General features: G+C 54.8%; 2 protein-coding genes across 4 annotated transcripts in view; one reads left to right on the forward strand and one right to left on the reverse strand.

The window, feature by feature from the left end:
* The window catches only part of Chid1 (chitinase domain containing 1), a 34,231-nt gene extending 21,465 nt beyond the window's left edge, over window positions 1-12,766 (reverse strand). The window contains exons 1-7 of one of the 2 annotated variants that reach the window (XM_047516178.1): window positions 12,690-12,766; window positions 7,568-7,721; window positions 5,941-6,090; window positions 5,301-5,433; window positions 4,310-4,354; window positions 3,347-3,453; window positions 2,678-2,739 (exon numbers count right to left, since the gene is read on the reverse strand). In XM_047516178.1, the coding sequence (XP_047372134.1) occupies window positions 2,678-2,739; window positions 3,347-3,453; window positions 4,310-4,354; window positions 5,301-5,433; window positions 5,941-6,090; window positions 7,568-7,678 (608 nt within the window). In that variant the 5' untranslated portion in view covers window positions 7,679-7,721; window positions 12,690-12,766. The remainder of the gene's footprint in view (window positions 1-2,677; window positions 2,740-3,346; window positions 3,454-4,309; window positions 4,355-5,300; window positions 5,434-5,940; window positions 6,091-7,567; window positions 7,722-12,689) is intronic. The other variant, XM_047516179.1, reaches the window with a different exon arrangement.
* Window positions 12,767-23,249: 10,483 nt separating this feature from the next.
* Ap2a2 (adaptor related protein complex 2 subunit alpha 2) overlaps window positions 23,250-23,496 on the forward strand; it is a 66,107-nt gene continuing 65,860 nt past the window's right edge. For both annotated transcript variants that reach the window (XM_047517049.1, XM_047517050.1), the window contains exon 1: window positions 23,250-23,491. In XM_047517049.1, the coding sequence (XP_047373005.1) occupies window positions 23,425-23,491 (67 nt within the window). In that variant the 5' untranslated portion in view covers window positions 23,250-23,424. The remainder of the gene's footprint in view (window positions 23,492-23,496) is intronic.

A 23,496-nucleotide genomic window follows, 5' to 3' on the forward strand; every position in this document is an offset into this window, starting at 1 on the left:
GCCTGGACATGCACCCACAAGGTCGTAACCTGAAGCTGACCTTTGTGGGACAGGTGTGAGCCTATCCCTATCTACCAGCACCAGTGGCTCCCAAGGGCCCACACTGCAGCCACCCTGGGTATGGGGACTACTAAGGGGTGCTGCCCCCAAGTTCCAGTGGGACTGGCAGCAGCAACATCTCTGCTGAGGGCTTTACCAACAGATCCTAAGGGCAAGCTGGTCTCTGAGCCTATGCCTAGTGACCAGCACACATGATAGACATCACCAAGTCCAGACTCAGGTCTGGCAGGCTGGGGGCAGGTCCAAGTGGGAGCCAGCAAGACAAACTGGCTGGCAGTCCCATCTCTACCTCACCGAGAGGCAGGTTGTGGCATCAGCTGCAGGGCTGACATCCCCAGATCTGCTGCCTCCAAAGGACACCACACCACCTGTCACCCTCAGTGACTTGTGTACACCTCGCACAAAGCCTTCCAGACCTTGGGAGAGACTACCACCAGCCCATTAGTGTCTGCTGGGATGAGGTGAGGAGCACAGCACTATGAACCAACCTGAGCTTCTGGCCAGGGCAGACTCAGGACACAGGCTGCAGCCACAGTACCACTTCTCTAGCAGTTCACACTGCTGAGGTTTCACGGGGAGAAGGGGCCTGGGAGGCCTTGCAGCACTGCCTGCAGAGCTCCCCTGCCACGCCTGTCAGCCTGCCCAGGGACAGCCACTCCAGCCAGACGGCTCTGAAGGAGTTCTCAGAGCTGTTTCAGATGTTTCCCTGTCCCCTGGGAAAGCTGCCATCAAGGGGCTGGCTCCCCGAGCCATATGTTACAGGCACTAGATCCCACCAGCAAACCAGTCCATACCATGGGTCTGCCTGCTGAGCCAAAAGCAAGTGCCACATGCCTGCCCAAGTCTGCCAACCATGGTCTTGCCAGGTCAACCTGACATAGAATCCAGGCTAGGTGCTGAGGGTGGTGGGTGGGCAGGAAGAGACCTGTGCAGCAGCCTCCTTAAATATTCCTATGTCTCTGCTCAGTTAGATCTGTCCTGGGAGGCAGCTTCCAAGCAGTTCAATGCCCAACAGGATGGTTGGACCAGCTGGTCTTGCTGCTCAGGAGCCTGGCCACTGCCCACACCATGGCCCTGACATGCCCTGGGCACAAGGGGCTGTGTGGGCTATTTCTACCTCTGCCTCCCCTGCCACAGCCTCTCACTTGGCCAGGCTCTGCCGCTCTGCCCATAGCTCTCCTGCTCCAGGACTAACGAGCCACAGGGACGGAGCGCGGCTGTGTCTTACGGCCTACTTACTGCACTGAATCAGAAATGAACTACAGCAAACCGCAGCAGACGTGCAGTCCCCGGGAGAGCGGGAATGTGGGAGCCAGTCATCCAGCTCCTGCTCAGATGGAGCCCTTCCCTCAACGAGCACCTAAAGGTCAGCCACAGTGGGCCACTGCGCACTACCCAACAAGGACCTGAGGTGAGGCCCGCAGCCCCCTTATGGTGTGCCCTTTCCTTTCTGCCTCTTTCCTTGGCTAGGGTCATCCACCAAGGGCAAGGCCCCAGGAGCACCTTCCTGCCCTCTCTTTCATCCCTACCTCCCACAGGGCTCCACCCCAACAAACCACAGGAGATCCACATGGGGATGCTGCCTCCAAGTGGGCAGAACTGAGACCTGCAGATCTTTTGCCTGCAGCAATGGCAGCAATGGCAGCACAGCAGAGATACCTGGGGAGCCCAGGCCCCCGACCACCAGCAGCACCCAAGGCAGGAGTGGTCAGAAGAGTGGCTCAGACGGCTCGGAGTTCTGAGCACTAAAGCACAACTGGAATTCCCCAGGCAAGAAAAGGAGGAGCAGCTGATTCTAGAACCTACAGCATGCCCAGAAGACTGATGGGCTGCTGCCTAGGCACTCACTGGGGACTGTGCCAGCCTCTCCCAAGTGTGCGCAGGATGGCAACAGCGTCTGTCCAGGGCAGAACATTCCCTCTGCCATCTTCTGCAGGGGAGACCTCAACTTTGGCACAACCAGGGAAGGCGGTGGCTCGGGTTTATCAGGTAGGCTGCCTGGGCAGGACTGAGGAGGGTCATTCCTCACTACTGTGGCTGGGCTCTACTGTGCTGGACAGGAGCAGCTGTGGCACTTTCTGAGACTCCCTTCTTTCCTGGTCACCTGGCCATCAGGCACATAGGCATGCTGCAGCAAGGTGGTGTGAGGACATGTGTGGCTCTCTCTCAGTGGACACTGAAGCCTGTGGGCCAGGAGGGCCCTTGCCCCAAGGACACCAGGCCCATTAAACCTCAAGTCCTGGATGTGCTTGGCTGCCCTCTTTCCACATCCCAGCAGCTCCTTCCTGCTCAGTGAGGACGCCTCTGCTCAGGTCCACACAAGACCTGTTGCACTGTGCTGGCCACTCTGCTCACAGAGTCCCTGTGGGCAAAGCTCCTCTATGCCCTTGACCACCCACGAGGGGCCTCCAGGCTGGTATTGCAACGTGGTCAGGACAGGTCACCTGCCCTGTGGCCATTCCTGGCTTCTCCACCTTTTAAGGGGCCCCCCCTCCCCACCTCAGACACAGGACTGCAGGAGGGAAGCACTCCCAAATGCTTCTCCTCTCCCTTGGTCCTCCCTCTGCACTCCACCAAACACTGTGGTTCCACGCAGCCACCTGTTGTCCCCACTCACACATGCTTCTGGCTCAGCAGCTGGCTCCACACCTCCACCACAAAACCATCAAAATGCTGGTTCTGAAAGAAACACAGTCAATGAGAAAGATCCAAGAGGGACAGGTGAGAAGACAGACACAGAACTCACTCATGAGGCAAGGTCCAAGCCCACGCTGAACACCCAGAAGTCCCTCTGAAGGGGACTGTAGGGGAATCCCCCCATAGGAGCCAGAAGCAGGCTTGGCACCCTGCATTCTGCTCACCCAGGATCTTTTGCCCCGGTACCCCAAGCATACAGGCAGCCAATAAAGATGGGTGCCCTCCTTGGCTTAAACCAAAGGAAGCTTCCCGGCTCAGAAGACAAGAGTCCCACTCTGGGACCTCCAGACAACCCTGTCATCAAGAGGAAGCATGTGATGTTCTGATGTGGGCTGCCACTGTACTGCCTGGAAGACCTGGGTTGCACTAGAGGGTGTGGGAGGCAAGGCCTGTCCTGAGAGGTGGGGCTGGTTTGGGAAGGGACAGCATTCTGGGGGTGCAGAGCCTCCCTGGGGAGGAGGGGCCTTCTGAGGAGGCAGGGCCTGGTGGGGAGAAGCAGGGTCTCCCAGGGGTGTGGCCTGGTAAAGGAGAGGCAGGGCCTTCTGAGGGTGGGGTCTGGCGGCCTGCGAGGACAGCACACAGTTCTCACCTTGGCCACCTGGACCACAGTCTTGCTGAGCTCTTCTATTTCATCCTCATTGTCTAGGACGCTGCGGAAGTCATCGTAAGTCCAGTCCTCAAACAGAAGCCGAGGCACTGGTGGGAGGCACACATGGAGGTGTGACCAGGAAACACTGAATCACACTCCTTTGCTTCTTGTCTCCAGGGAGACAACCCCTTTGCTCCAGAGCAGAATCAGACTCTGATGGGAGGGGAGGCCACCATGCTGCAGCCATGCTCCAGCGTGGACATCCCACACCTTGCAGGCAGGCAAGGGTGGGACTCGTCAGGGAGGAGCAGAGAGGTGCTGCCAGTCCTTCCCCACACCAGCTCCTCCAGGGGCCTGCCTTGCAGGAAGGTGGCTGGCCAGACTTCAGCTCCCGTGGCTTCTGGCTGTCTCCAATCTCAGTCTATCCTGACGGCTCCCACTGGCCCAGAGCACAGGTCTCCTCCTGGCCCTGCAGAGTCCCTGGGTCCGGCCCACCTCCCAGTCCCAGCCAAGGCCCCGCACTCCTGCAGCTCAGTCCTGTCACTGCTCCCAAGTCTCTTGAAGAATATCCAGCCTAAGTCCCAGACTTCCACTTTGCTGCCCTGTCCTCCTGCTGCTCCCTCACCAGCTGAGCAGCAGGAGCTCCCGTGGGGCAGGGCCAGTGTTACCCTCAGGGATTCAATGCTTGCTGGATGGAGAAGGAAGAAAGAAATGGGAGGGAGAAGGGTGGGAGGAGGCACTGGCCTTGGTGGGCTATGACCCAGTGGGCAAGAGAGTCCAGAACTTGGGCTGACCATGGGTCATGAATACCAAGCTGTGGCTCATTCAGAGCAGGAGTGACCTGTGCTCACACAGTACAGTGCACTAGGACCACCGAACCCCTCCACCCACAGGGAGGCTATGCCACAGCGATGGAAGACTGGTGTGGTTCCTGAACATCACCTCCAGGCCTGCTGGACTCACCTATGTGTAGGCCCTTGGCATGCTTCCTGACAGTTCGCATCCATCCTGTGGGAACCCAATGGGACAATAAGCACAGGGCCAGGAGCTTCAGTTCACTTGAACCCAGCCTTCCCCAGGTCCGGGGGTAGCCCTGCATCACCCTCTCCCCTAGTCCTACCTCCTCCTGACGCCCCAGTCCCCAACCCAGCCCCTCCTGCCCCTTCAGAGCAGACCCGAGCTTACTCTCCCTGAAGAGCGACGGCTTTGAGCCAAGGGGACAGGTGTCCCTATCTCAGGCCATTCCAAGAGCCCGGGAATGGTAGGGCTGTTTCTTTGAATTGAGGGCAGCCAAAACCCACCAGGAATTTTAGCACTCTGCCATCTCCCCACCGTTCACCCCATCAGGGAAAACCACTCCTTGCCCCAGACCTCTAAGTGAATGCATGCCCTGCGAGTTCTGCTGGAGCCCACACAGGGCTCAGTCAGGTACACTCTGGCAGGATGCACCATGAGTAGGGCACCCTGCCCAAGCCTACCCCTCCCTGGACACCAGCCAGAGACCACCAAGGGAGAGAAAGAGCAGGGGAACCAAAGGCCTGCACCCTTCACTGCCCAGCAGCTACCCCAGTTGTCCCGGAGCCCGCCTGGCCCACGCCCACATGCTGTCTGGAAGGGCAAAGGAAGTCCTGCCCCCTCCTCCCGCCAAACCCTGGGGCAGAGTCAGGTCTGCTCTCAGGTGCTGATCAGTTATGCAGAGGGTCACAACATGGTGACCATTCTACCTGGCCCATACTGCCCCACTCTGCATACCAGCCCACATCACGGGCCTGCACTCTGGGCTCAGCAAACTCACACCTACCCACATGCACGCTCACGCTGACAGTCTCAACAGTCAGGCCACACACACCCACGTGCATACTCTCACGCATGCCCACTCACTCCCGCACAGGGACACATGTACTCTCTCTCCTCATCCCTGGGACAAGCACAGGCAAGCAGGCAGTGTAAAGACCTTGGTCCACGTCGTGCAGGCCTGTGACCTCGAACATCTCACGGCCACGTCTCTTCAGTTGTAGCCAGACTGGTGAGATATGCGTGAACTTGCTCCCAAAGACCTTAGCGATGTCATACCCATGGCTGTTCCACTGGCAGAGAAAGGGGACAGCAGGCAGAGGACAAGTGAGTGCACACCTGCCTTGCGTGATCCTATCTCTGGCTGCCCTGGTCATGCCTGGGGCCAGCAACTGGTACAGACAGAGATCAGACTGGGCCCACATCAGCCCTGTCTGTGCTAATGCTGGGGCCCAGCACTCCAGGAGCTGCCCACAGCCCAGCATCCTGGTCCAAAGCTCCTTCACCAGGGTGACCACAGCTCGTCCCTATGAGACCCAAGCTGCACCCACACATATGCAGGCTGGCAGCTGAGGCCAGACAATCAGGGAGCACGGACCACAGTCACCTGCAAACAGGAGGAGCAAGCCCCAAGAAGTCCCCAGCACCCTTCACTCTGCCATCTCCAGGCACGTCCCTCTTAGCCTCACAGCCTTTTCAATCTGGGGGGAAAGACCAGGAGGCCAGTCCACTACAGAGGATGGGGGAGCAGTGCGTCTGCACCTCAGGGCCTCCCTGTCCACTGTGAGAACCCCACTTACTGGAGTGACATAGCCTAAAATGTCTCCAGCAAAGTTTCTCTCTCGGGCCCTTGCCGAGCAGTAGCTGCGATGCTCGAGAACTACAGCCTCAGCTTTGAGGTCCGTCACCACCAGACCCCGATCTTGGACAGGCTTATCTGAAAACTGAGTCTGAAAGGAAATGAAAGGGAGAAAGTCATCAGTCACTGCCCTGAATATAACGTGGCATCCCAAGCAATGGCAGGCCCATCCTGTTTAGCCACAGACTGTCTCTGGACCAACATGACCTTGCTAACCTGGAAACCCTACAGGCAGAGGATAGAGGCCACAGTGGGTACCTCGGGTCAGAAGGGTTCTGGCCTTTAGAGAAGATGTGGTGGCTGTCAGGGGTTGTCCCTTGCTGGGGACTGAAGAGCAGGGAGGGAGTTAGGGGGGCTCCATCCACATGATGATGAACAGTCAGTACCCACTCAGGACCTGAGACTCACCTGGGCGCCCAGGGTCACACATGTTGAAGACATGTCAGGCACAAGACACTCACTGACTAATCTACTTGTGCCCCCAACACAGGTATTCTCCTGCCTTGTGGCGACACCTCTTCCCCCTCCTCTGACCCTGGAAGTCCTTCCATGGGTGTTTTTTTTTAAATATTTTTTTAGTTGTAGATGGACATAATGTCTTTACTTATTTATTTATTTTTTATAAATTCCTTTTGTGTGTGTGTGTGTGTGTGTTGCTGGGGATCAAACCCAGGGTCTTGTGTTTGCAAGGCAAGCACTCTACTGACTGAGCTATCTTCCCAGCCCTACGTATTTATCTTTATGTGGTGCTGAGGATGGAACCCAGAGTCCTGCACGTGCGAGGCAAGGGCTCTACCACTGAGCTCCAGCTCCAGACCCTTCTGTGGATTCTTTTTTTTGTTTTTGTTTTTTTTGGGTGCTGAGGATCGAACCCAGGGCCTCTACCAACTGAGCTATCTCCCCAGCCCCACTTCCGGGGATTCTTGACTTGTCTGCTCACTCCATATTCTAGGGCCCAGCTCACAACACCACCCACTCCCAGAGAACCCATTGTACAGATTCTCTGTCCTGAGGCAGAGAGCATCTGTCAGTTCAGGTCTGGGTCACAGCGATGATCCCGTAACTGCAGTCTGGCCAGAGGTGTAGAGACTGTAGGAGCTGCTGGGACTGAGGGATAGGCTGGATGGGGACCTACCCTTAAGTTTATAATCCCTGGGACTGTTCCAGAAGAACAGCACAACAGCCCAATTATGAACACAGCTCAAGGGCATCAAAAGGAGCGAGCACAACCACAGTGGGACAGGAGTGCAGCAGCTGAAAGCAAGAGGCAGAGGAAAGATGGAAACTGCCACCGGGGACAGGCCCTGAAAGGGAAAGGTGAGACACCAAGGGCGAGTTCGCCACCTCAGAACCTGGCTCCAGAGGCAGCTTACTCAGAGCCTTAGGCAGCCAAAGTCTAGAGCCACACAAGCCACCTGCCCACTGCTGGCTGGTCAGATGGCCACGTGAGGAGCCATGCCCCTGCAGAGTCCTGGTTCACACAGGTCCCAGCCAAACAAGAGAGACAGGAGTGCAATGGATCAACCCTGGGCCAGTGTGGTCACCTCAAGTTCCCAGGCCACTCCTACCTTCTCCGACAGTGTTTTTGAAGCAGCTTTTTTGGCATCTGACTTTGACAGGGTAGTGTGCACAGAGCCACAGGCCAGAGCAAGCCAGAGGACACGAAGGAGCATCCACATGGTGAGTGTGTCACAGCAGGGTCTAGCCTTTGGGTCCAGAGGGCTGCAGAGAGAGAACACATGGAGATGATGACAAAGAAAGACAGCACAGGCCAGGCGTCCCCTGCTGATGGGAGTTTGTCCTAGCATAGCCTAGTTCTTCACAGTACTGAGTTGCACCTGTGCCCCCAGGACAGAGTTCAGCCAATGCCAGCCCTGGTGGCTGGAGTCAAGTCCCCAGCACTTTTTGGTTCACCTGCCTGGACCACACAGACACCCAGACAGGTGCTTTATCACCACTGGCCTTGGAACCCTCCCTTATTGCCCTGACCACACCACCTAGGAGAAAGCTGGCTCCCACATGCCCCCTCAAACCCAAAGAAATCCTAGTCACAAGATGGCTGAAGTATAAAACAATGGAGCCACAGAAGGTACTAGGAGAAAATACAGATACCCATTCATGTAACCTCAGAGTAGAGATTTTCCCACCATATCAGTAACAGGATAGGTTATGGGGGGAAATATCACTGAAGTTCACCATGTAAAAATGTAAATCTTTAAAACCTGGGCACACTGGCATGCACCTGTGGTCCCAGCTACTTGGAAGGCTGAGGCAGAAGGATCACTGGAGCCCAGAAATTCCAGGTCATCCTGTGCAGCACAAGTTCCCATCTCAAAAAATAAAAGGAAAAAAAAAAAAAAGGTTTGACTTTTATTTAGGAAACAAATAAGCAACTTTAGAGTCAAACAAGCCAGGAAAACATACTCATAATATACTTAATAGGTTTACGCCCATAACCTATCCACAATATGCAAACAAATCTTGCAAATCAAGAATAAAAGCTGGGGGCTGGGGAGATAGCTGTCGGTAGAGTGCTTGCTTTGCAAGCACAAGGCCCTGGGTTCGATCCCCAGCACCGCAAAAAAAAAAAAAAAAAAAAAAAAAAAAAAAAAGAATAAAAGCTGGCTGCAGAGGTGCACAGCTGTGATACCAGAGACTCAGGAGGCTGGGTGCAGAGGTGCACAGCTGTGATACCAGAGACTCATGAGGCTGGGTGCAAAGGTGCACAGCTGTGATACCAGAGACTCAGGAGGCTGGGTGCAGAGGTGCACAGCTGTGATACCAGAGACTCAGGAGGCTGGGTGCAGAGGTGCACAGCTGTGATACCAGAGACTCAGGAGGCTGAGGCAGGAGGGTTGCAGGCCTGGACGATTTATGAGATACTGTCTCAAAAGAAATATCATAAAAGGGTTGGGACATAGTTCAGTGGTACAGTGTTTGCCTATTACACACAGGCCTTGGGTGGAAACCCCAATACTGCACACACACTGAAAAGCAAATAAGCTGGCTATTAGGAATTACTGGTCATTTTATTATTTCTTTACCTATATTTTGTGATTTTTCTGCAATAAACTCTCATTTTTAGTTTCCAGTCAATTCCACCCTCTGAGGGCAGCTGAGCAACAAGAACAGCCTGGCAGGGCTGCTGTCACCAGGCTTCAAGACACCAGGTATGCAGAAGCTCATCCACCTACTCTCACACCCTCCAGAAGAGCTGGGAGGCCCGCAGAGCCCAGGCAGAGGCAGGTGGGGCGCTGGAGGCAGCACCAGCCCAATAGCTAGCAAGCTGGCACCCAGCCTTCCCCAGAGGTCACAGGTACCTCTGAGGACAACCAAGTCCAGGTTGAGGAAGCTCCAGGAATCCAGGTCGGATGGGGTGTGCCCCACCAGGAGTCGCCAGAGACAGGCTCACCACACTGCCCATGTTCCCATTCCCGTGACTTCCTTGTCAGGAACCTACTTTCACCCCTTCTGCTTCCCTTTCAGAGAAACAGGTTGTCCTAGTCTGCCAGCATTTCCCCAGGCACGACCTACTGCCAGTATAGACTGCAGAGACCACAGCAACAAGCTTTTAGCTTTGGCATCTAAAACAAATACAACCCAAGCAGAGAATGAGGTCAACAGGAAGTTCCCCCACCTGGGAGGCAACGAGACCTTCACTCTGAGAGGCCAGGAAGGGAAGCTGCAGGGCACAAAGAATAGCATCCAGAGCTTGTGGCCTTGGACAAAGGGAGCAATTGCTCTAAAAGCCACCACTAGGCCAGGCATGGTGGTGCAGCCTATAATACCAGCTGCTCTGGAGGCTGAAGCAGGAAGACCTCAAATTCAAAGCCAGTCTCAGCAACTCAGTAAGGCCCTAAGCAATTTAACCAGATCTGTCTCAAAATAAAAGTGGGAGATGTGGTTCAGTGGTCAAATGCCCCTGGGTTCAATCCCCAGTACCAAAAATAAATTAAGAATAAAAATAAATATGCTGGGAGCACTGGCACACACCTGGAATCCCAGCAGCTTTGGAGGTTGAGGCAGGAGGATCCAGAGTTCAAAGCCAGTCTCAGCAAAAGCGAGGTGCTAAGCAACTCAGTGAGATGTCTCTAAAAGGGCTGGGGATGTGGCTCAGTGGTCGAGTGCCCTTGAGTTTAATCCCCGGTGCCAAAATAAATAAATAAATAAATAAATAAATAAATAAAGCCATTACAGTTCTGAGGAGATAAGAAAATCCAGGTCCAGAACACCCTCCATCCCTGGCTCCCACCCCACCTCCCTTCAGAACATAATCAGAATTTAGGGGCAGCAGCTTCCAGTCACCTCACCTCACCCAGCCCTCTCACTATTGCGACTATGAGGCTTGGGCTGTAGCCCAAGGCCCAGGGATGGGGGAATTCTGGCTGTGGAAAGAGGTTGGGGCAGGCAGCCCATGATTACCCATGGTTTGCCTGGCCAGGCTGAGACTGCGGCCATCTTAGCTCCCAGGCATCCTTTTTTGCAGGGAAGAGTTCAGGGAATCAAACCCATTGGTTTTCTACCTGAGTGACATCCCCCAGCCCTTTTGTTTTGAGCCAGGGTCTTACTAAGTTGGGCCTTGAACTTGCAATCCTCTTGCTTCTGCCTCCCAAATAACCAGACACCCATTTTTGACCCCACCCTCTTCCATGACCACAGAAGGAAAGTAAGGAGAGACCACACAGATGGATGGCCTCCAGGGAAGTGACTATGAGTAACTGTGATGGTGAACAACCACCATGACTTTGGGTCTCCCCTCTATTTGCTACCCTGCAGACCTGCAGCAGGACCACACTGTCCACCCACCTAGAAGTCCCTCTATTATATCCCTAACCCATAATTTGATTTCCTCCAGTAAGGAAGAAAGGAAGGAAGAGGAAAGGGTATAAGTGAAGCCTACCTGGACTTCTGGAAGAAAAAGATGGACCTGTCAGTCTCTGCACCCAGTGGCAGGGTACCAGGAGAACCAAACGAAACATAAGGCCAGGGCTGGTGCAACCGCTGCCAGTAGGTGGTAATTTGGCTGTGGGATACGGTCTGCCTGGTGCAGTGGTAGGGCAGTGACGTACACGTGGAGGTACACTGAGGTTGCTGCAACTCCCATGGCTCCCCACTGTCCATGGCTTGGACACCTGTGAGGGGTAACTCTCCATTGTGCTCTTCAGACTGTGAACTCCTGGACTCTCCCACACTGTTTTCATTTGTTTGGTACTGGACAATGAACCAAGGCGCTTAACTACTAAGCTATATCCCCAGTCCTTTTTATTTTAATACTTTGAGACAAGGTCTCATTAAGTTGCCAAGGCTGGCCTCAAACTTGCCATCTCTGCCTCAGGCTCTAGTTGCTGGATTACAGATGTGCACCACTGAACCTGGCTCACACACTGCAGTCTTGCATCAAACAGCATTTCTTTCCCAAACACCAATAACCCTCCTTTGGGCAGAAGGGCCTGCACTGTGTGGTGTTCTGACCCTGGCCAACCCAAGTCCCCAAATCTGCTGTTCTAACAGACTAACAGAGTACACTATTTCTGCTATTCTGGCTTCTAAGCCCCAGGGCATGGGAAGGACTGTCACAGGAGGGCTGATAGAAGCGCAGAGGTTGTCAAATGCTTTTCATGCCAACACACAGCAAGAAATACACTAGCACATGCACCTCATGCGTGCATGCCAGTTGTGCATGTGCAGACTGAAAGAAGCTGATCAGCGTTCCTCAAATTGTATGGCACTACAGTAGGAGACCAGCCTGAGGAGTAAAAAACGGGGTATTTTGTTTTATTTTTTGTTTTGGTACTAGGGAGGGAACTCAGGGGAGCCCTACCTTTGAGCGTTATTCCCAACTTTTTTTTTTTTAAGTTTGAGACAGGGTCAAAATAAACAAAATAATAGAGGCTAGCCACGATCCTCCTGCCTCTGCCTTCTGAGTTGCTGGGATTACAGGCCTGGACCACCGTGCCAGGTCAAGCTGATTTTCCCCTCCACGTAGAGTGGGCCATCCCGTGTTCTTCCGGCGAGGGCTGGGTGTATGCTTGGAAATAAAGGTGGCGCAAGAGGCAGAACGATAACGACCGCGGTGGCATTTATTGACTTTGTGCGGTGTGCCAGGCCGGTGTGTAGCCCGAGTTCGCTCCACAGCTCAGCACACAGGCACGCCTGCTAGCCCGGTTCGCAGGGGACGAGGCCCCGGGGCGAGCCGGCGCAGCCCTGCCCAATGCTGGGGCCCAGCGCCATGGGAAGACGGCCCAGAGGTGCTCAAGGTCCAGTTCCGACTCCAGCCCGCCGCCCGTCCCCTCCGCGGGCCGCACTAGGGACCTGCGAAGCAAGGGCCGGCGCGTCGCCTCGGGTGTGGGACGGCTGCGCCCGGGGAGAGCGGCCCGGGGAGAGCGGCCCGGCGCGCCCGCCAAGCCCCGGGGCCCGGGGCCCGCGGCCCGGCCGCGCGCCCGCCCGCCGGCCTCCACTCGGGAGCGCGGTCGCTGCCTCGGTGCTCTCGCCCGCGCCCCAGCTCCCTGTCCACGCCCGCTCCGCCAACTCGGCCACGCCGGCGCACACGCCTGCCTTGGCGCTCGCGCTCCCGCACGCCCGCCCGCGTCGCCCGCGCCCCACAACCGTCCGGCCCGGGCGGAGCCACTTCGCGGCGGGAGGCTGAGGCCGTGCCAGGAGGAGGAGCAGGCGGGCGGCCGCGGGGCTCACCTTCATGTCAGAAGCTGGCGGAGCCCTGGCGCTCGGCCGGAAGGCGTTGCGGCACGCCGGAAGTCCCGCCCACGGCGGCCGAGCCACGCCGGCTTCCGCGCCGCCGCGCACGGCACGCCGGGACGGGGGCGGGCCCAGGGCGGCCCTGCGCGAGGGGTGGGGCCGGGAGAGCGGGGGTGCCGGTGCAGAGCCTGGGCGGTCGGCGACCGGTTCTCCGTGTCCAGCCGCGCCGCGGAAATCTGAGCGGCGTCATTGCGTGTCCCCTGCGCCGGATTTTGACGGGCTAGTGCCCAGACGACGTCTGGGGGCCTGGGGAACCTGGGGGACCTCCTGCGGTCTTCCCGTCCGGTCTCCGCCGACCGCTCCCCTCGGTGGCCGCTTTGACCCTGGCCCGCTGCACTGCCCTCACCCGCTTCAGGTTGAGCGCATCCTTGTGGATTCCGGGGCTCAGGGTGCCTGCTGCAGCGTCTCCAGTAGGGACACCCTGTGGCCGTGTAACCCCGCCTTGGGATGCCCTGGTCAACGAAACCCCACGAATCTGATAAACGGGCTCTCCCTGTCCTCCATTGAAAATTTCTCCAGCGGGAACCTCCAGAGGCAAACAGGACCACCCCCCCACCAATCTCAGCCCCAAGTGACGCGGGGGCCTGCAAATGCCCACGTGGCCTGCATTTTAATCACCAAATGACTGGTCCTCACCCCCATCCTTGCTGTTTCCTGCAGTTTCCTCGCAGAAAACCGCATGGCCTGCCCCCGCCCTGCAGCGCACCCCACCCCTTCCCATGGCCAGCTCTAGGCGCACTGTGTGACTATTTCCCCATTCCGAGTCTTCTTCATGAGCTGAGCTTTTTTCTCTTTCGTTAATAACCGCTTTTCCTTCTTTCTCTTCCCCATATTCTTTGCCAACTGTACCCCAAGTCTTTCCAAAGGAGCCAGAGCTGGGTGTGTGTGCTGAAGGTCATGCATCAACTGCTTTCCTGGCATCCAGCTTGGCCCCGCACTGTAGGCAAATGGTCCAAATGGTGACCCCGAGTAGGGCACAGCTCTGGAGAGGGCCCCAGTAAGCTATTCTGGATGTCCTGAGAGTTGTGCAGTTCAAAGTTCTTTTAAGTGGCAAAGGCATTTATCCTTCTTGGGATCCGATTTGAGGTCAGAGTCCTTTGAGCTAAAGAATTGCAAAATCTACTCAGGGTGCACCCTAGGTCTGTGTTGCAGGCCTCCAGAACAGAAGGGAGGGAGGAGCAAGGAGCCCAGGACCAACCTCCTCTGCAGAGCTGGTTCCGAGGCCGGCTGGGTTGCCTGAAGCCTTAGCCAAGGAGCTGGCATCAAGGGGCCACAGGTACCTGGGTTGAAAACTGGTTTCTTTCCGTGGATATCCACTTAAGGCCACAGGAAGCTATGGAATGAGGCAGAGCATCAGCATTTCTGGGTTGAGCACTGCTAAAGGAACATGTTCACTGGCCTGTCCCCATGTGCCCTTCTCTGACTCCATTTGTCCAACTTTTCTTCCTTCTGAGCCACTTTCTTCTGTGGTTATCTTGAATTCCAGGAACCCCAGGTCTGATTGATAAGCATCTTTATGACAAGAAATGGAAACTAACCCCAAATACTTGGAACCTTAGAGAACAGATCATCCCATGGTTGCTCCCTAGGTGGGAACAATTGCCCAGTACTGGAACTGAGACTGGCCCCCTAAGCAAGAGCAATTGTCTTAGGAGGGGAAGAAAACCATCCTTTCCAGGGATGACGGCCTTCCCAGTGTTTCACAGAACCAATTCTGAGATAACGATCAACCAGACCATGACCTGACCAAATGACCTACTCTGCTAGCAAGGCAAACCCCCTGCCATGCAAGCCCCCCACCACCCTTGCCTTTTTCTATAAAACCTCAAAGACCTTTGGTCTCTGTACCCCTATATGTTTTTCCCAATGTGGTCATACTGATTAAAGATCCCTCCTGCCCTTACTCACTTCTCTTCACCTGGATGGGCATATTGTGACGGGTGACCCAACCAGGTCTATGGGGACTCCAATAACTAAACTGGAACATGTTTGGTAGAGCACTCCGGGGATTTTAATCTGTTTGAGTCCTTGAGATTCCTCAGGTTTTGTTGTCAATTCAGACAACCTTAACCAAGTAAAAAGGATATTTAGCTTATAAATTCAGTTTGAAATGTTGAAAATGCTTAATTAACTGAATTTGTAAATAGATCAAATGTCATCCAGAGGCTCCTTAAAAATGACTATAGGGTTGGAGTTGTGGCTCAGTGGTAGAGTGCTTGCCTGGCACGTGTGAGGCCCTGGGTTCGATATCAGCACCACATATAAGTAAATAAAATAAAAGATCCGTTTAAAACTAAAAAATATTTTTAAAAAAAATGACTATAAAGGGGTTGAGATTGTAGTTTAGTGGTAGTGTGCTTGCCTAGCACATGGGTTTGATCCTCAGCATCACATAAAAATAAGTAAAAAAAGTTATCATGTCCATCTGCAACTTAAAAAAAAAAAAAAGACTACAAAGTGTTTCCAGGTGCAGTGGTGCACTCCTGTAATCCCAGGGACTCAGGAGCCTGACTCAGAAGGATGGCAAGTTCAATCAAGGCCAGCCTCACCAATTTAGACCCTGCCTTAAAAATAAAAAGCATGGGCAATATTGAGCCAGTAATGGAAAAAAAGGACCACAAAGCCTTCTGGACTTATAGAGGGAATAACAAGGTTTGTAAAATTAAATGTAGGTAAAGAATTTGTGTGTGTGTGTGTGTGTGTGTGTGTGTGTGTAAATAACTGGGAATTGGACCTTTAATATATATTTTTATATTTTGGGAGAGGGTCTTCAAAAGTTGTTCAGGCTGGTCTCAAACCTGTGATGATTCTTTCTGAGCCTACTGAGTCACTGGGATTACAGGTCTGCTCCTGGTTAAGAAATTATTTTTGATGAGGCAGGTGGATCACAAGTTCAAGGCAAATCTGGGCAATTTAGCAAGACCCTGTCTTACTAAAATAAAATAAAAAAGGACTGGGGGTGTAACTCAGTGGTAAGGCACTTACTTAGCATGTGTGGTCCCCAGAGTTCAATCCCCAATACCCAAAGAAAAAGAAGGAAATAAAAAAGTTGGATTTTGAATTTATAACTCAGTAACTGCAACCCTAATTATTTAACCCAAATCCTAACTATTGAACCGCCTTTCCCAGACAGCAAGCCAGCCCTCAGCCCCATTCCCCACCCTCAGAATGTACTGCCTTGGCCAAAGTCCAGACTCAGGGCTGCTGGACCAGGGCTGGCCCTCCTGTTCCTGCTGTGGGGTCATCCCACCCTAGTGCTCTTGGCCAGTTGAGGTCCTCAGTCTGAGCCTGCCCCTTAGGGACAGCCTCAGGGTATCCCTGAGTTGTCACGGGAGCCAGGTCATGGCTGACACACTGAAGTCACTGGCACTGGAGGTGCTTGGTGGCTGTTGGGCCTCTGGGGCAGGGTTTGTGACTGCCCAGTGTCCTGAGGGGGCCAAGGTGGGGTCCCCAGTCTTTCAGGTGGCCCTGGGCTGTTTCTCTTTTGCCAAGTCAGCACAGGCAAATCCCTTCCCAATAGTGACAGCCCTGTGACTCCAAAGGCCTTGGTCTGGGTCATCTGGAGGGCAGGACACAGACCACTTCTGTTGTTTGTGTCCTGTCACTCCTGGGCCTTGAGACACTCCAATTTAGAGGACAGAAGTCCAGGGAGATAGACATAGGATTCCCTACTGCAGAGTCCTCCCCAACTTGTGAACAGAAATATCCTCTCTAGGTGCTAGGATAAGCAAATCCATGCAAGAAGGAAGGAGGAAGCACATTCACGTGCAGTGGAAGCTTCCAGATGGAGCTGCAGGGCCAGCACAGCAGATTTTCTGCCTGTGTCCTATGTGTGGGCCATGCTGGCCCAGCTGTCCTTGACCAGTGACAGCTGCGGGTAGGTGTGTGGCCAGCAGCTAGGCAGGCGCAGAGTCCTGGGGTGGGCGTCTGTGGCAGTATGTGGTCCACACTTTGTGTCTGCACTTTGCAAGGATCTGTGGGCTTCAAGGCATCTGCCATGGGTCGGATGCTTCTCAATATCCCAAAACCAACTTAAAAACCCTGAAAACAAAAGGAGAGGGCCTGGTTTTGTGTCTCAGTGGTAGAGCACTTGCCTTGCATGTGTGAGGCACTGGGTTCAATCCTCAGCACCACATAAAAATAAATAAAGGTATTGTCTACAATACCATCTGCAACTGAAAAAGTTTATTTTTTTTTAAAGGAGGGATATATGTGTAGCATGAGGGTCAAAGAGGCAGAGTTTCTTGGTAGCTGTGTGGATAGAATGCTGTTTCCTCCCTATAAGATTATGCAAGTCCAACCCCCAGTACCTGTGAATGTGACCTCATTTGAGAATGGTGTCTGTGGATGTAATCAACACAAGGATCTTGGAGGAGATTATCCTGGATTAGGGTGGGCGCTAAATCCAGTAACTGGGGTCCTTGGGTGAGGAAGGAGAGGGAGATTTGAGACAGACACAGGTAAGAAGGCACGCGAGGACTCTGGTGAAGAAGGGTCACTGGCTTCATGCCCAGGAGTGCCAGGGAAACAGGTTGGAGGCAGGGAGCACAGACTCTCCCCACACCCTCCGGAAGGACCCTGCTCAGCTGACAGAACTGTGCAGGAATACATTCCTGTTGTTTATCACATCCGCTTGTGTCACTTATCAGAGCAGCCCCAGGAAATTCCTTCCTCAGTATTGAGAGGGCTAAAGTGATATGCTCAGCATGTTTTCTTTCCTAAAGTTGTTTTTCCCAGGAGCATCTTAAAATTGACATGTCATCAGCTCACCCTGCTGGCCCATAGAAGAAGGAGCCAGGGCTGAGCACCCTGTATAGGGGACAGGAGGGAGGTGGATACTGGCCCAAGATGAAACACTGGCTCTGAAACGCCCCAAGCCACTGAGACCCACGAGATGGTGGACAGCAGGCTTCAGGCCTGGCTGACCTGGCCTTGAGGCGTTTTGGGGCATCTGGAGATCATGGGTCCCTGCTCTGAGGAAAAAGTGCAGACTGAAGTGGCAGTCTCCTAGGGAGAGGTAGGATTTTCAGAGCTGTCTCTTCACCTCCTCTCCTGGCTCCTTCACCAGTTGCGTTGGTCCTGTGGCTTTGGGCCCTGATGGGGGAGGGACATGTGACCATTTCCTGATAGTTGATGGTGTTGTTGGGACTGGAGCAGATGTGGAGTGGCACTGATGATAAGATAGGAAACAGGGACGCCTGACATGCCAGAGCCCTGGAACATCAGTGACACAGCCCTGCATTGTTCTTGGGGCTCTTCTTGCATCCTCGGGCCTGGTAGCAGTCAGGATCTAGGTTTGGCTGGGTGGAACAGAGCCCCCAACTATACTGGCACAAATACCAGTTGCTCTAGGCCCTGTGGCAATGGACTGCTGGTACTTGTCCTCATGGTCCAAAATGGAGCTCCTGCTATCAAAACCAGGTTCTGCCAGGCACAGTAGCACATGCCTGTAATGCCAGCATCTTCGGAGGCTGAGGCAGGAGGATCACAAGTTCAAAGCCAGCCTCCGCAAAAATGAGGCACTAAGCAATTCAGTGAGACCCTGTCTCTAAATAAAATACAAAATCGGGCTGATGTGGCTCAGTGGTCGAGTGCCCCTGAGTTCAATCCCCAGTACACCCCCCCAAAAAAAAAGCTCCCTGTAGGGGGAACAGGGAGAGGGTGGGGACTCAAAATCATGCCCCCATGTGTGCACATATCGTCTGTATTATGGCCTAAATTGTGTCTCTGAAAACTCCTATTTTAAAGTCCTACCCCAGTATCTCAGAATGTGTCTATTTCAAAGTCCTACCCCGGTAACTCAGAATGTGTCCTTATTTGGAGACAGGGTTGTGGCAGATGAGGTCACTAAGTGAGTTCACTAGTTCAGATGAGGTCACTAAGGTGGTCCTCATCCCAAGGATGGTGTCCTTATAATAGGAGATTGGGACACAGACATGCACAGAGAAGGACCCCGTGAGGACGCTGGGGAAGAGCTGGTTCAGGAGAACCAGACCTGTGACGCCTCCAGCCTCCAGAACCTGGGACAGTGGACGCCTGCCCTGGCCTGTGGTATTTGTTATGGCAGCCCAAGAAACATGCAGCTTTCCTTCACATCCTGTTGCCACTCGGCAATGCCTAGCTGCGAAGGGGGCGAGAGAATGTAATTTTCATCTGGGAGGCCACAGGGGAGGTCAGTTCAGTGATCCCGGGAGGGAGGCCCTGAGAGGAATTGGCCAGCCATCTCTGCCTTAGGCACACATGTCCTCTGGGTATGACTATTTCCTGCTCAGCGGGTCCTCTTGGTGCAATGACTATGGGATGGTGCAATGACCCAAGTCCTCAGGAATTGAGCTGCAGGGAGGCAGCTCTCTGTGGCACTCAGAGCTGTTTCCGGGGGCGCTGTACCTGCTGAGCAGAGCGGCCTTCCTGTCACTCTCTGCCCATTTGTGGTGGGGTGCTGCTGATGCTTTCTTAGGTTCTGTTCCTCCCTTCAGCGGGCATGAGGCTGCCACCTGAAGGCTGCATTTCCCAGTCCTCCTCGCAGTTCAGTCTCCCCAGCAAATGAAATTCTGGCCAGGGGATGTGGGATTGCATTTGAGTAAGGGGAGTGTTTTTCTTTCTTTTCCCCTTTCCTCTGTCTGCAGCAAGGACAGGTGTGTCATTTGCCTGAACTCAGAATCCAGAGCCACCCTACTAGCCAGGCACAGTGGACTAGTGGGTGTTCCAAAAGGGAGGAGTAAACCCCTCTCATCGTTCCCTTGCTGAGTGACTTGGTTTCTACCTTGTACATCTGGGAGCCAGCATGTGGACCTGAACTGACCCAGCTCCCTGCAAAAGAAAGGGCAGGGAGGTGGGTGGAGGGTGTACGGCACACCCACACCGTGTGTGTGTCTGAGGGTGGTGGGAGCTGGGCTCTGGGTTAGTCCAGGATCTGGCAACTGGCACCACACGCCAGAATTGCCTTGAGTGCTTAAAGACTCAAAGCCCTGGCCATACCGGCACTATTGTGTCAGAACCACTGAGGCTGGGGACTGGAGCCGGCACAGCAGCTCTGGGCCACAGGTGGACGCACTTGACCAGTCCTGCCTGTGTCCTTCCTCCCTGCCAGGAAGCCAAGGGGGAATTCCTGCTGCCACTGAGCATACTGATTCCAGCTCAGTTCTCAGGGTGACAGCCCCAGGTCCAAGTGGCATCTGTCCTCTGACCCCTAAGCCTCCTCTCTGAGCAGTGGACTGGTGGGCAACCAAGGTCCCCAGGAACCCACAAGCTGCAGCCTGGAGTCCTGCTACCTCTGACCTGCAGGTCTCTGCTGAGATTGACTGATAATCTGGCTGTCATGTTATCTTGAGGCCTCTCTGTGCTCAGGAGTGCCTGGTTCCCCTTCTTCAAGCCACTGGGCTCTGTGTCCCCAGGGGGCCCGACAGACCACCTTAATGAATCCTGCCCCTCATCCTCTGTCATCTCAGCACTCTTCTCCATTGAAAGCAGAGAGCTGCACCCCTGTGGTCTCAGAGGACAGCCCCCAAGAGCTTGGGAAGGCAGTGGCCCCTGTAATTACACAGTTCCAAGGCCTTTCTAGGGGGGTCTTATTGCAGTGGCCAGGCAGGTTTCAACTTTGAAGGCTGTGAATTCCTTTCTCTGTATTAAGTCTAGGAGTTTTTGGCATTTCAACCACTTATTTTTTCTGGCACTGGAGATAGAACCCAGAACCTTGCATATGTCAGGTGAGTGCTCTACCAGTGAGCTGCATCTCAAATCTTTTCTTAATTTTTTTTTTTTTTTTGAGATAGGGTCTTGCTGAGTTGCTCAAGATGACCTTGCTCTTGCTGTCTTCCTGCCTCCCTGAGCTAACAGGTGTGCACCACTGGGCATGACTAACCTGTGTTTTGTCAGTGTAGCAATGAGGGATGTTCTGCTGCCCGAGTTGGCTTAGCTGTCCCGGATGGCTGGTGGGTGTCCCAGGACAGAGCTACTGTCTGGGACTGCACTCTTGGAATCCATCCCACGTATTCTAGCCTTTTGCTGACATGAACTTGACTTCCTGTGGTCCTGGAGGAGACATGTCTTCCGGGCTCAGGGAGTGGCTCTGGAGCCTGGTTCCCAGGTCTCAAGGGCTGGGGCTGGGTGTGGAGGCTCTTAGGAAGTGGGGGTCAGGTGCTCTGGTTATCCGTTTACTCTGCCAGCTTCCTGGGCCCCATGCTTGCTCACCAGCACTCCAGCTCTCCTGTAAGACATCTGGAGAGACTGCATTCAATGTGGCTATTTTGCAACTATCTTGAATCCAGCTGAATATGGCTCTGGGCTCCCTTAGTTTTATAGGTGTGAGAAATGAGATATGTAGAGTTAGACAGCTCCTGTCCCAAGATGAACTGTTAGGAAAAATTATGTGTGTGTGTGTGTGTGTGTGTGTGTGTGTGTGTGTGTTTATATTGGGGATGGAACCCAGAGGTGCTTTACTGCTGGGCTAGATCCCCAGCCCTTTTACAAATTTTTATTTTGAGACAGATGACAGATTCTTGCTAAATTGTTCGGGGCCTAGCTAAATTGTTGAGGCTGGCCTCTATCTTGAGATCCTCCTGTGTCAGCCTCCTGAGTTGCTGGGGTTACAGGTGTGGCCACTGGTGCTCAGCTCTGGCTCCATTTGTAGGACCCACTTGCCTACCTTGGGTTCTTGAATTCCTCTTGCCTGCAAATTGTGCCTGGCAGGGAATGCTCTGCTCCCAGAGTCTGACCTTCCCTGGGCATGTCATTCCTAATGACTACAGGGGTAACCATTAGGTCTGAGAACTGATCTCAGGTGTGAAGCTCAGGGTCACAGTCATACCTGGATTAGATGGCTAACACCAATTTTCTGTAAGGGTCATTGTCTGTAATTCACTGTAAATCACAGATTGTGTGAACAAACTGGGCTGTTTGTAAATCTGACAGGAGGTCTAATGAGCAGGTCCAGGGGTGCACAGGAGCTGAGGCTTAGCCAACATGCAGGAGCCACCTGTTTGGAATGCTCAGCCATATTGTGATCTTTTCCTTCATGATGTGAACAAATCTTGCGCCTGCAGAGCCCTTCCTACCCAGTGGCCATGGCCCATGATGAGGGAAAGGGCTATCAGCCCCACCCTGCCATTGGGAACAGAACTGTGACCTTGATGCTAAAATGTGACAAATATCCAGCTCAGATAATTTAGGAAAAGCACTGTACACCATGGAAGCTGGCTTATTCCTCAGGGGGAGGCTCCAGTGGACTCAGGCTCCAGGTTTGAACGACTGTGAGGGTGAAGGTGCTGGCAGAGGTGGGGGTCTTTTGTATGGTCACCTTCAGGCTTTCTGGAACTCCTGGACACACTTGTGTGGACAGGAAGACAATTGTGGGAATCCCAGAGTCAGCACTGAGGAGGGGTCTTCAGAGTAGGAGGTTGTGGGATGCCGCTGAGAGGCTCGTGGGGCTGTCTGACCACCATGCTCACATGCTGTACAAGTGCCCTTGCGTCTGGAATCGGCCCTGCATGTTTTCAGGGTTGGGAAGACTTCAGATGGCAGGGGCATGCTGAAGGAGAAACCTCCCTGGCTCGCTTCCTCTGCCAGGAGGTGGCTGTACAAGGATGGGGACCCCGAGTCTCCCCTTCTTCTGGAAGCTTTCTCCTGGCTTGGCTCCATGCCTGTCTTGGAGGGTGGTGAATTTGGCTGACTTTAGGGGATTGAGCCGGTCACCAGCTTGTTCTCCCCCAGGGGTCCTGGGGCCTTCTGAGGTGCTTGGTAATGAAAAGGCCCTGCCCTTCCTCCTCCTGGCCAGGCTCTACCCAGACCTAACCTCTCAGTGGGACTGTGGAAGTGAGCCAGGGTGGGGACAAAGGTCTCACTGGTGGGTCTGGGTCAGTTCCAGATACAAGGCCAGGAAAACTCCTGAGGAGAGAGCTTCCTCTCCAAAGCCATCTGGCATCACAGAGGCGAACCCGGCAGGGCCATCTGCTCTCCAGAGTCCCTGGGGGTCGGTGCCGGCCAAGGCCCAACCAACGAGGTCCTCTGCACGGCAGGTCCATCGAGGCAACGGTGGCAAAGGCCTGCCTGGTCCTCGAGGGTCTGGCCTCAGGACAGCGGCCGCCGCGGGGGGCAGTCCCTTGGACCTCAGTTTCCCCACTTGTAAGGGAAGGCGGTACGAGGAGCAGTACGTCCTCGGCCCTACTCCCCGCAGCCGGAAAGCTCCAGGCCGTCCCGCGGCAGGTGCCGCCGGCGCGCCCGGCCGGGTGTCCCCGTCACTGTCCACATCGGTGCGGCAGCGCGGCACGCACAAGCCCGTCTCCACCCCGGGTGCGACCCAGGGCGGCTCGACAAGGCTCGGGGGCAGCCCCAGCGACTGCAGCCGGAGCGAGAACCAGAGGCAGCCGCGCCCCGCGCGCCGGCTCGGGCGTGCGCGCCCCCGCGCCGCGAACGCGCGCACGCCACCTCCCTGCGGCGCCGGCTCTGCCGCCGTCCGTGGTCGCGCGCGTGCGTGCCGGCGCGTGCGTCGTGCGTGCGCGTGCGCGGCCCAGAGAGCGGCGCTCAGGGCCCGAGGCGGCTGCGGCGAGGCGGATCGGCGCTCCAGCGCTCCTCGGCGTCCGCCGCCTCTCGGCCGCCTCGGCGTGACTGCCGCCTGCCAGTCCGCGCGCCGCGCTGCCCCTGGGCCCGCCGCCCAGGCCGCTGCCGGGGCCCGAAGATGCCGGCCGTGTCCAAGGGGGACGGGATGCGGGGCCTGGCGGTCTTCATCTCGGACATCCGCAACTGTGAG

The sequence above is a fragment of the Sciurus carolinensis genome, chromosome 11, assembly GCF_902686445.1.
Source record: "Sciurus carolinensis chromosome 11, mSciCar1.2, whole genome shotgun sequence".
NCBI classification, from domain to species: Eukaryota; Metazoa; Chordata; class Mammalia; order Rodentia; family Sciuridae; genus Sciurus; species Sciurus carolinensis.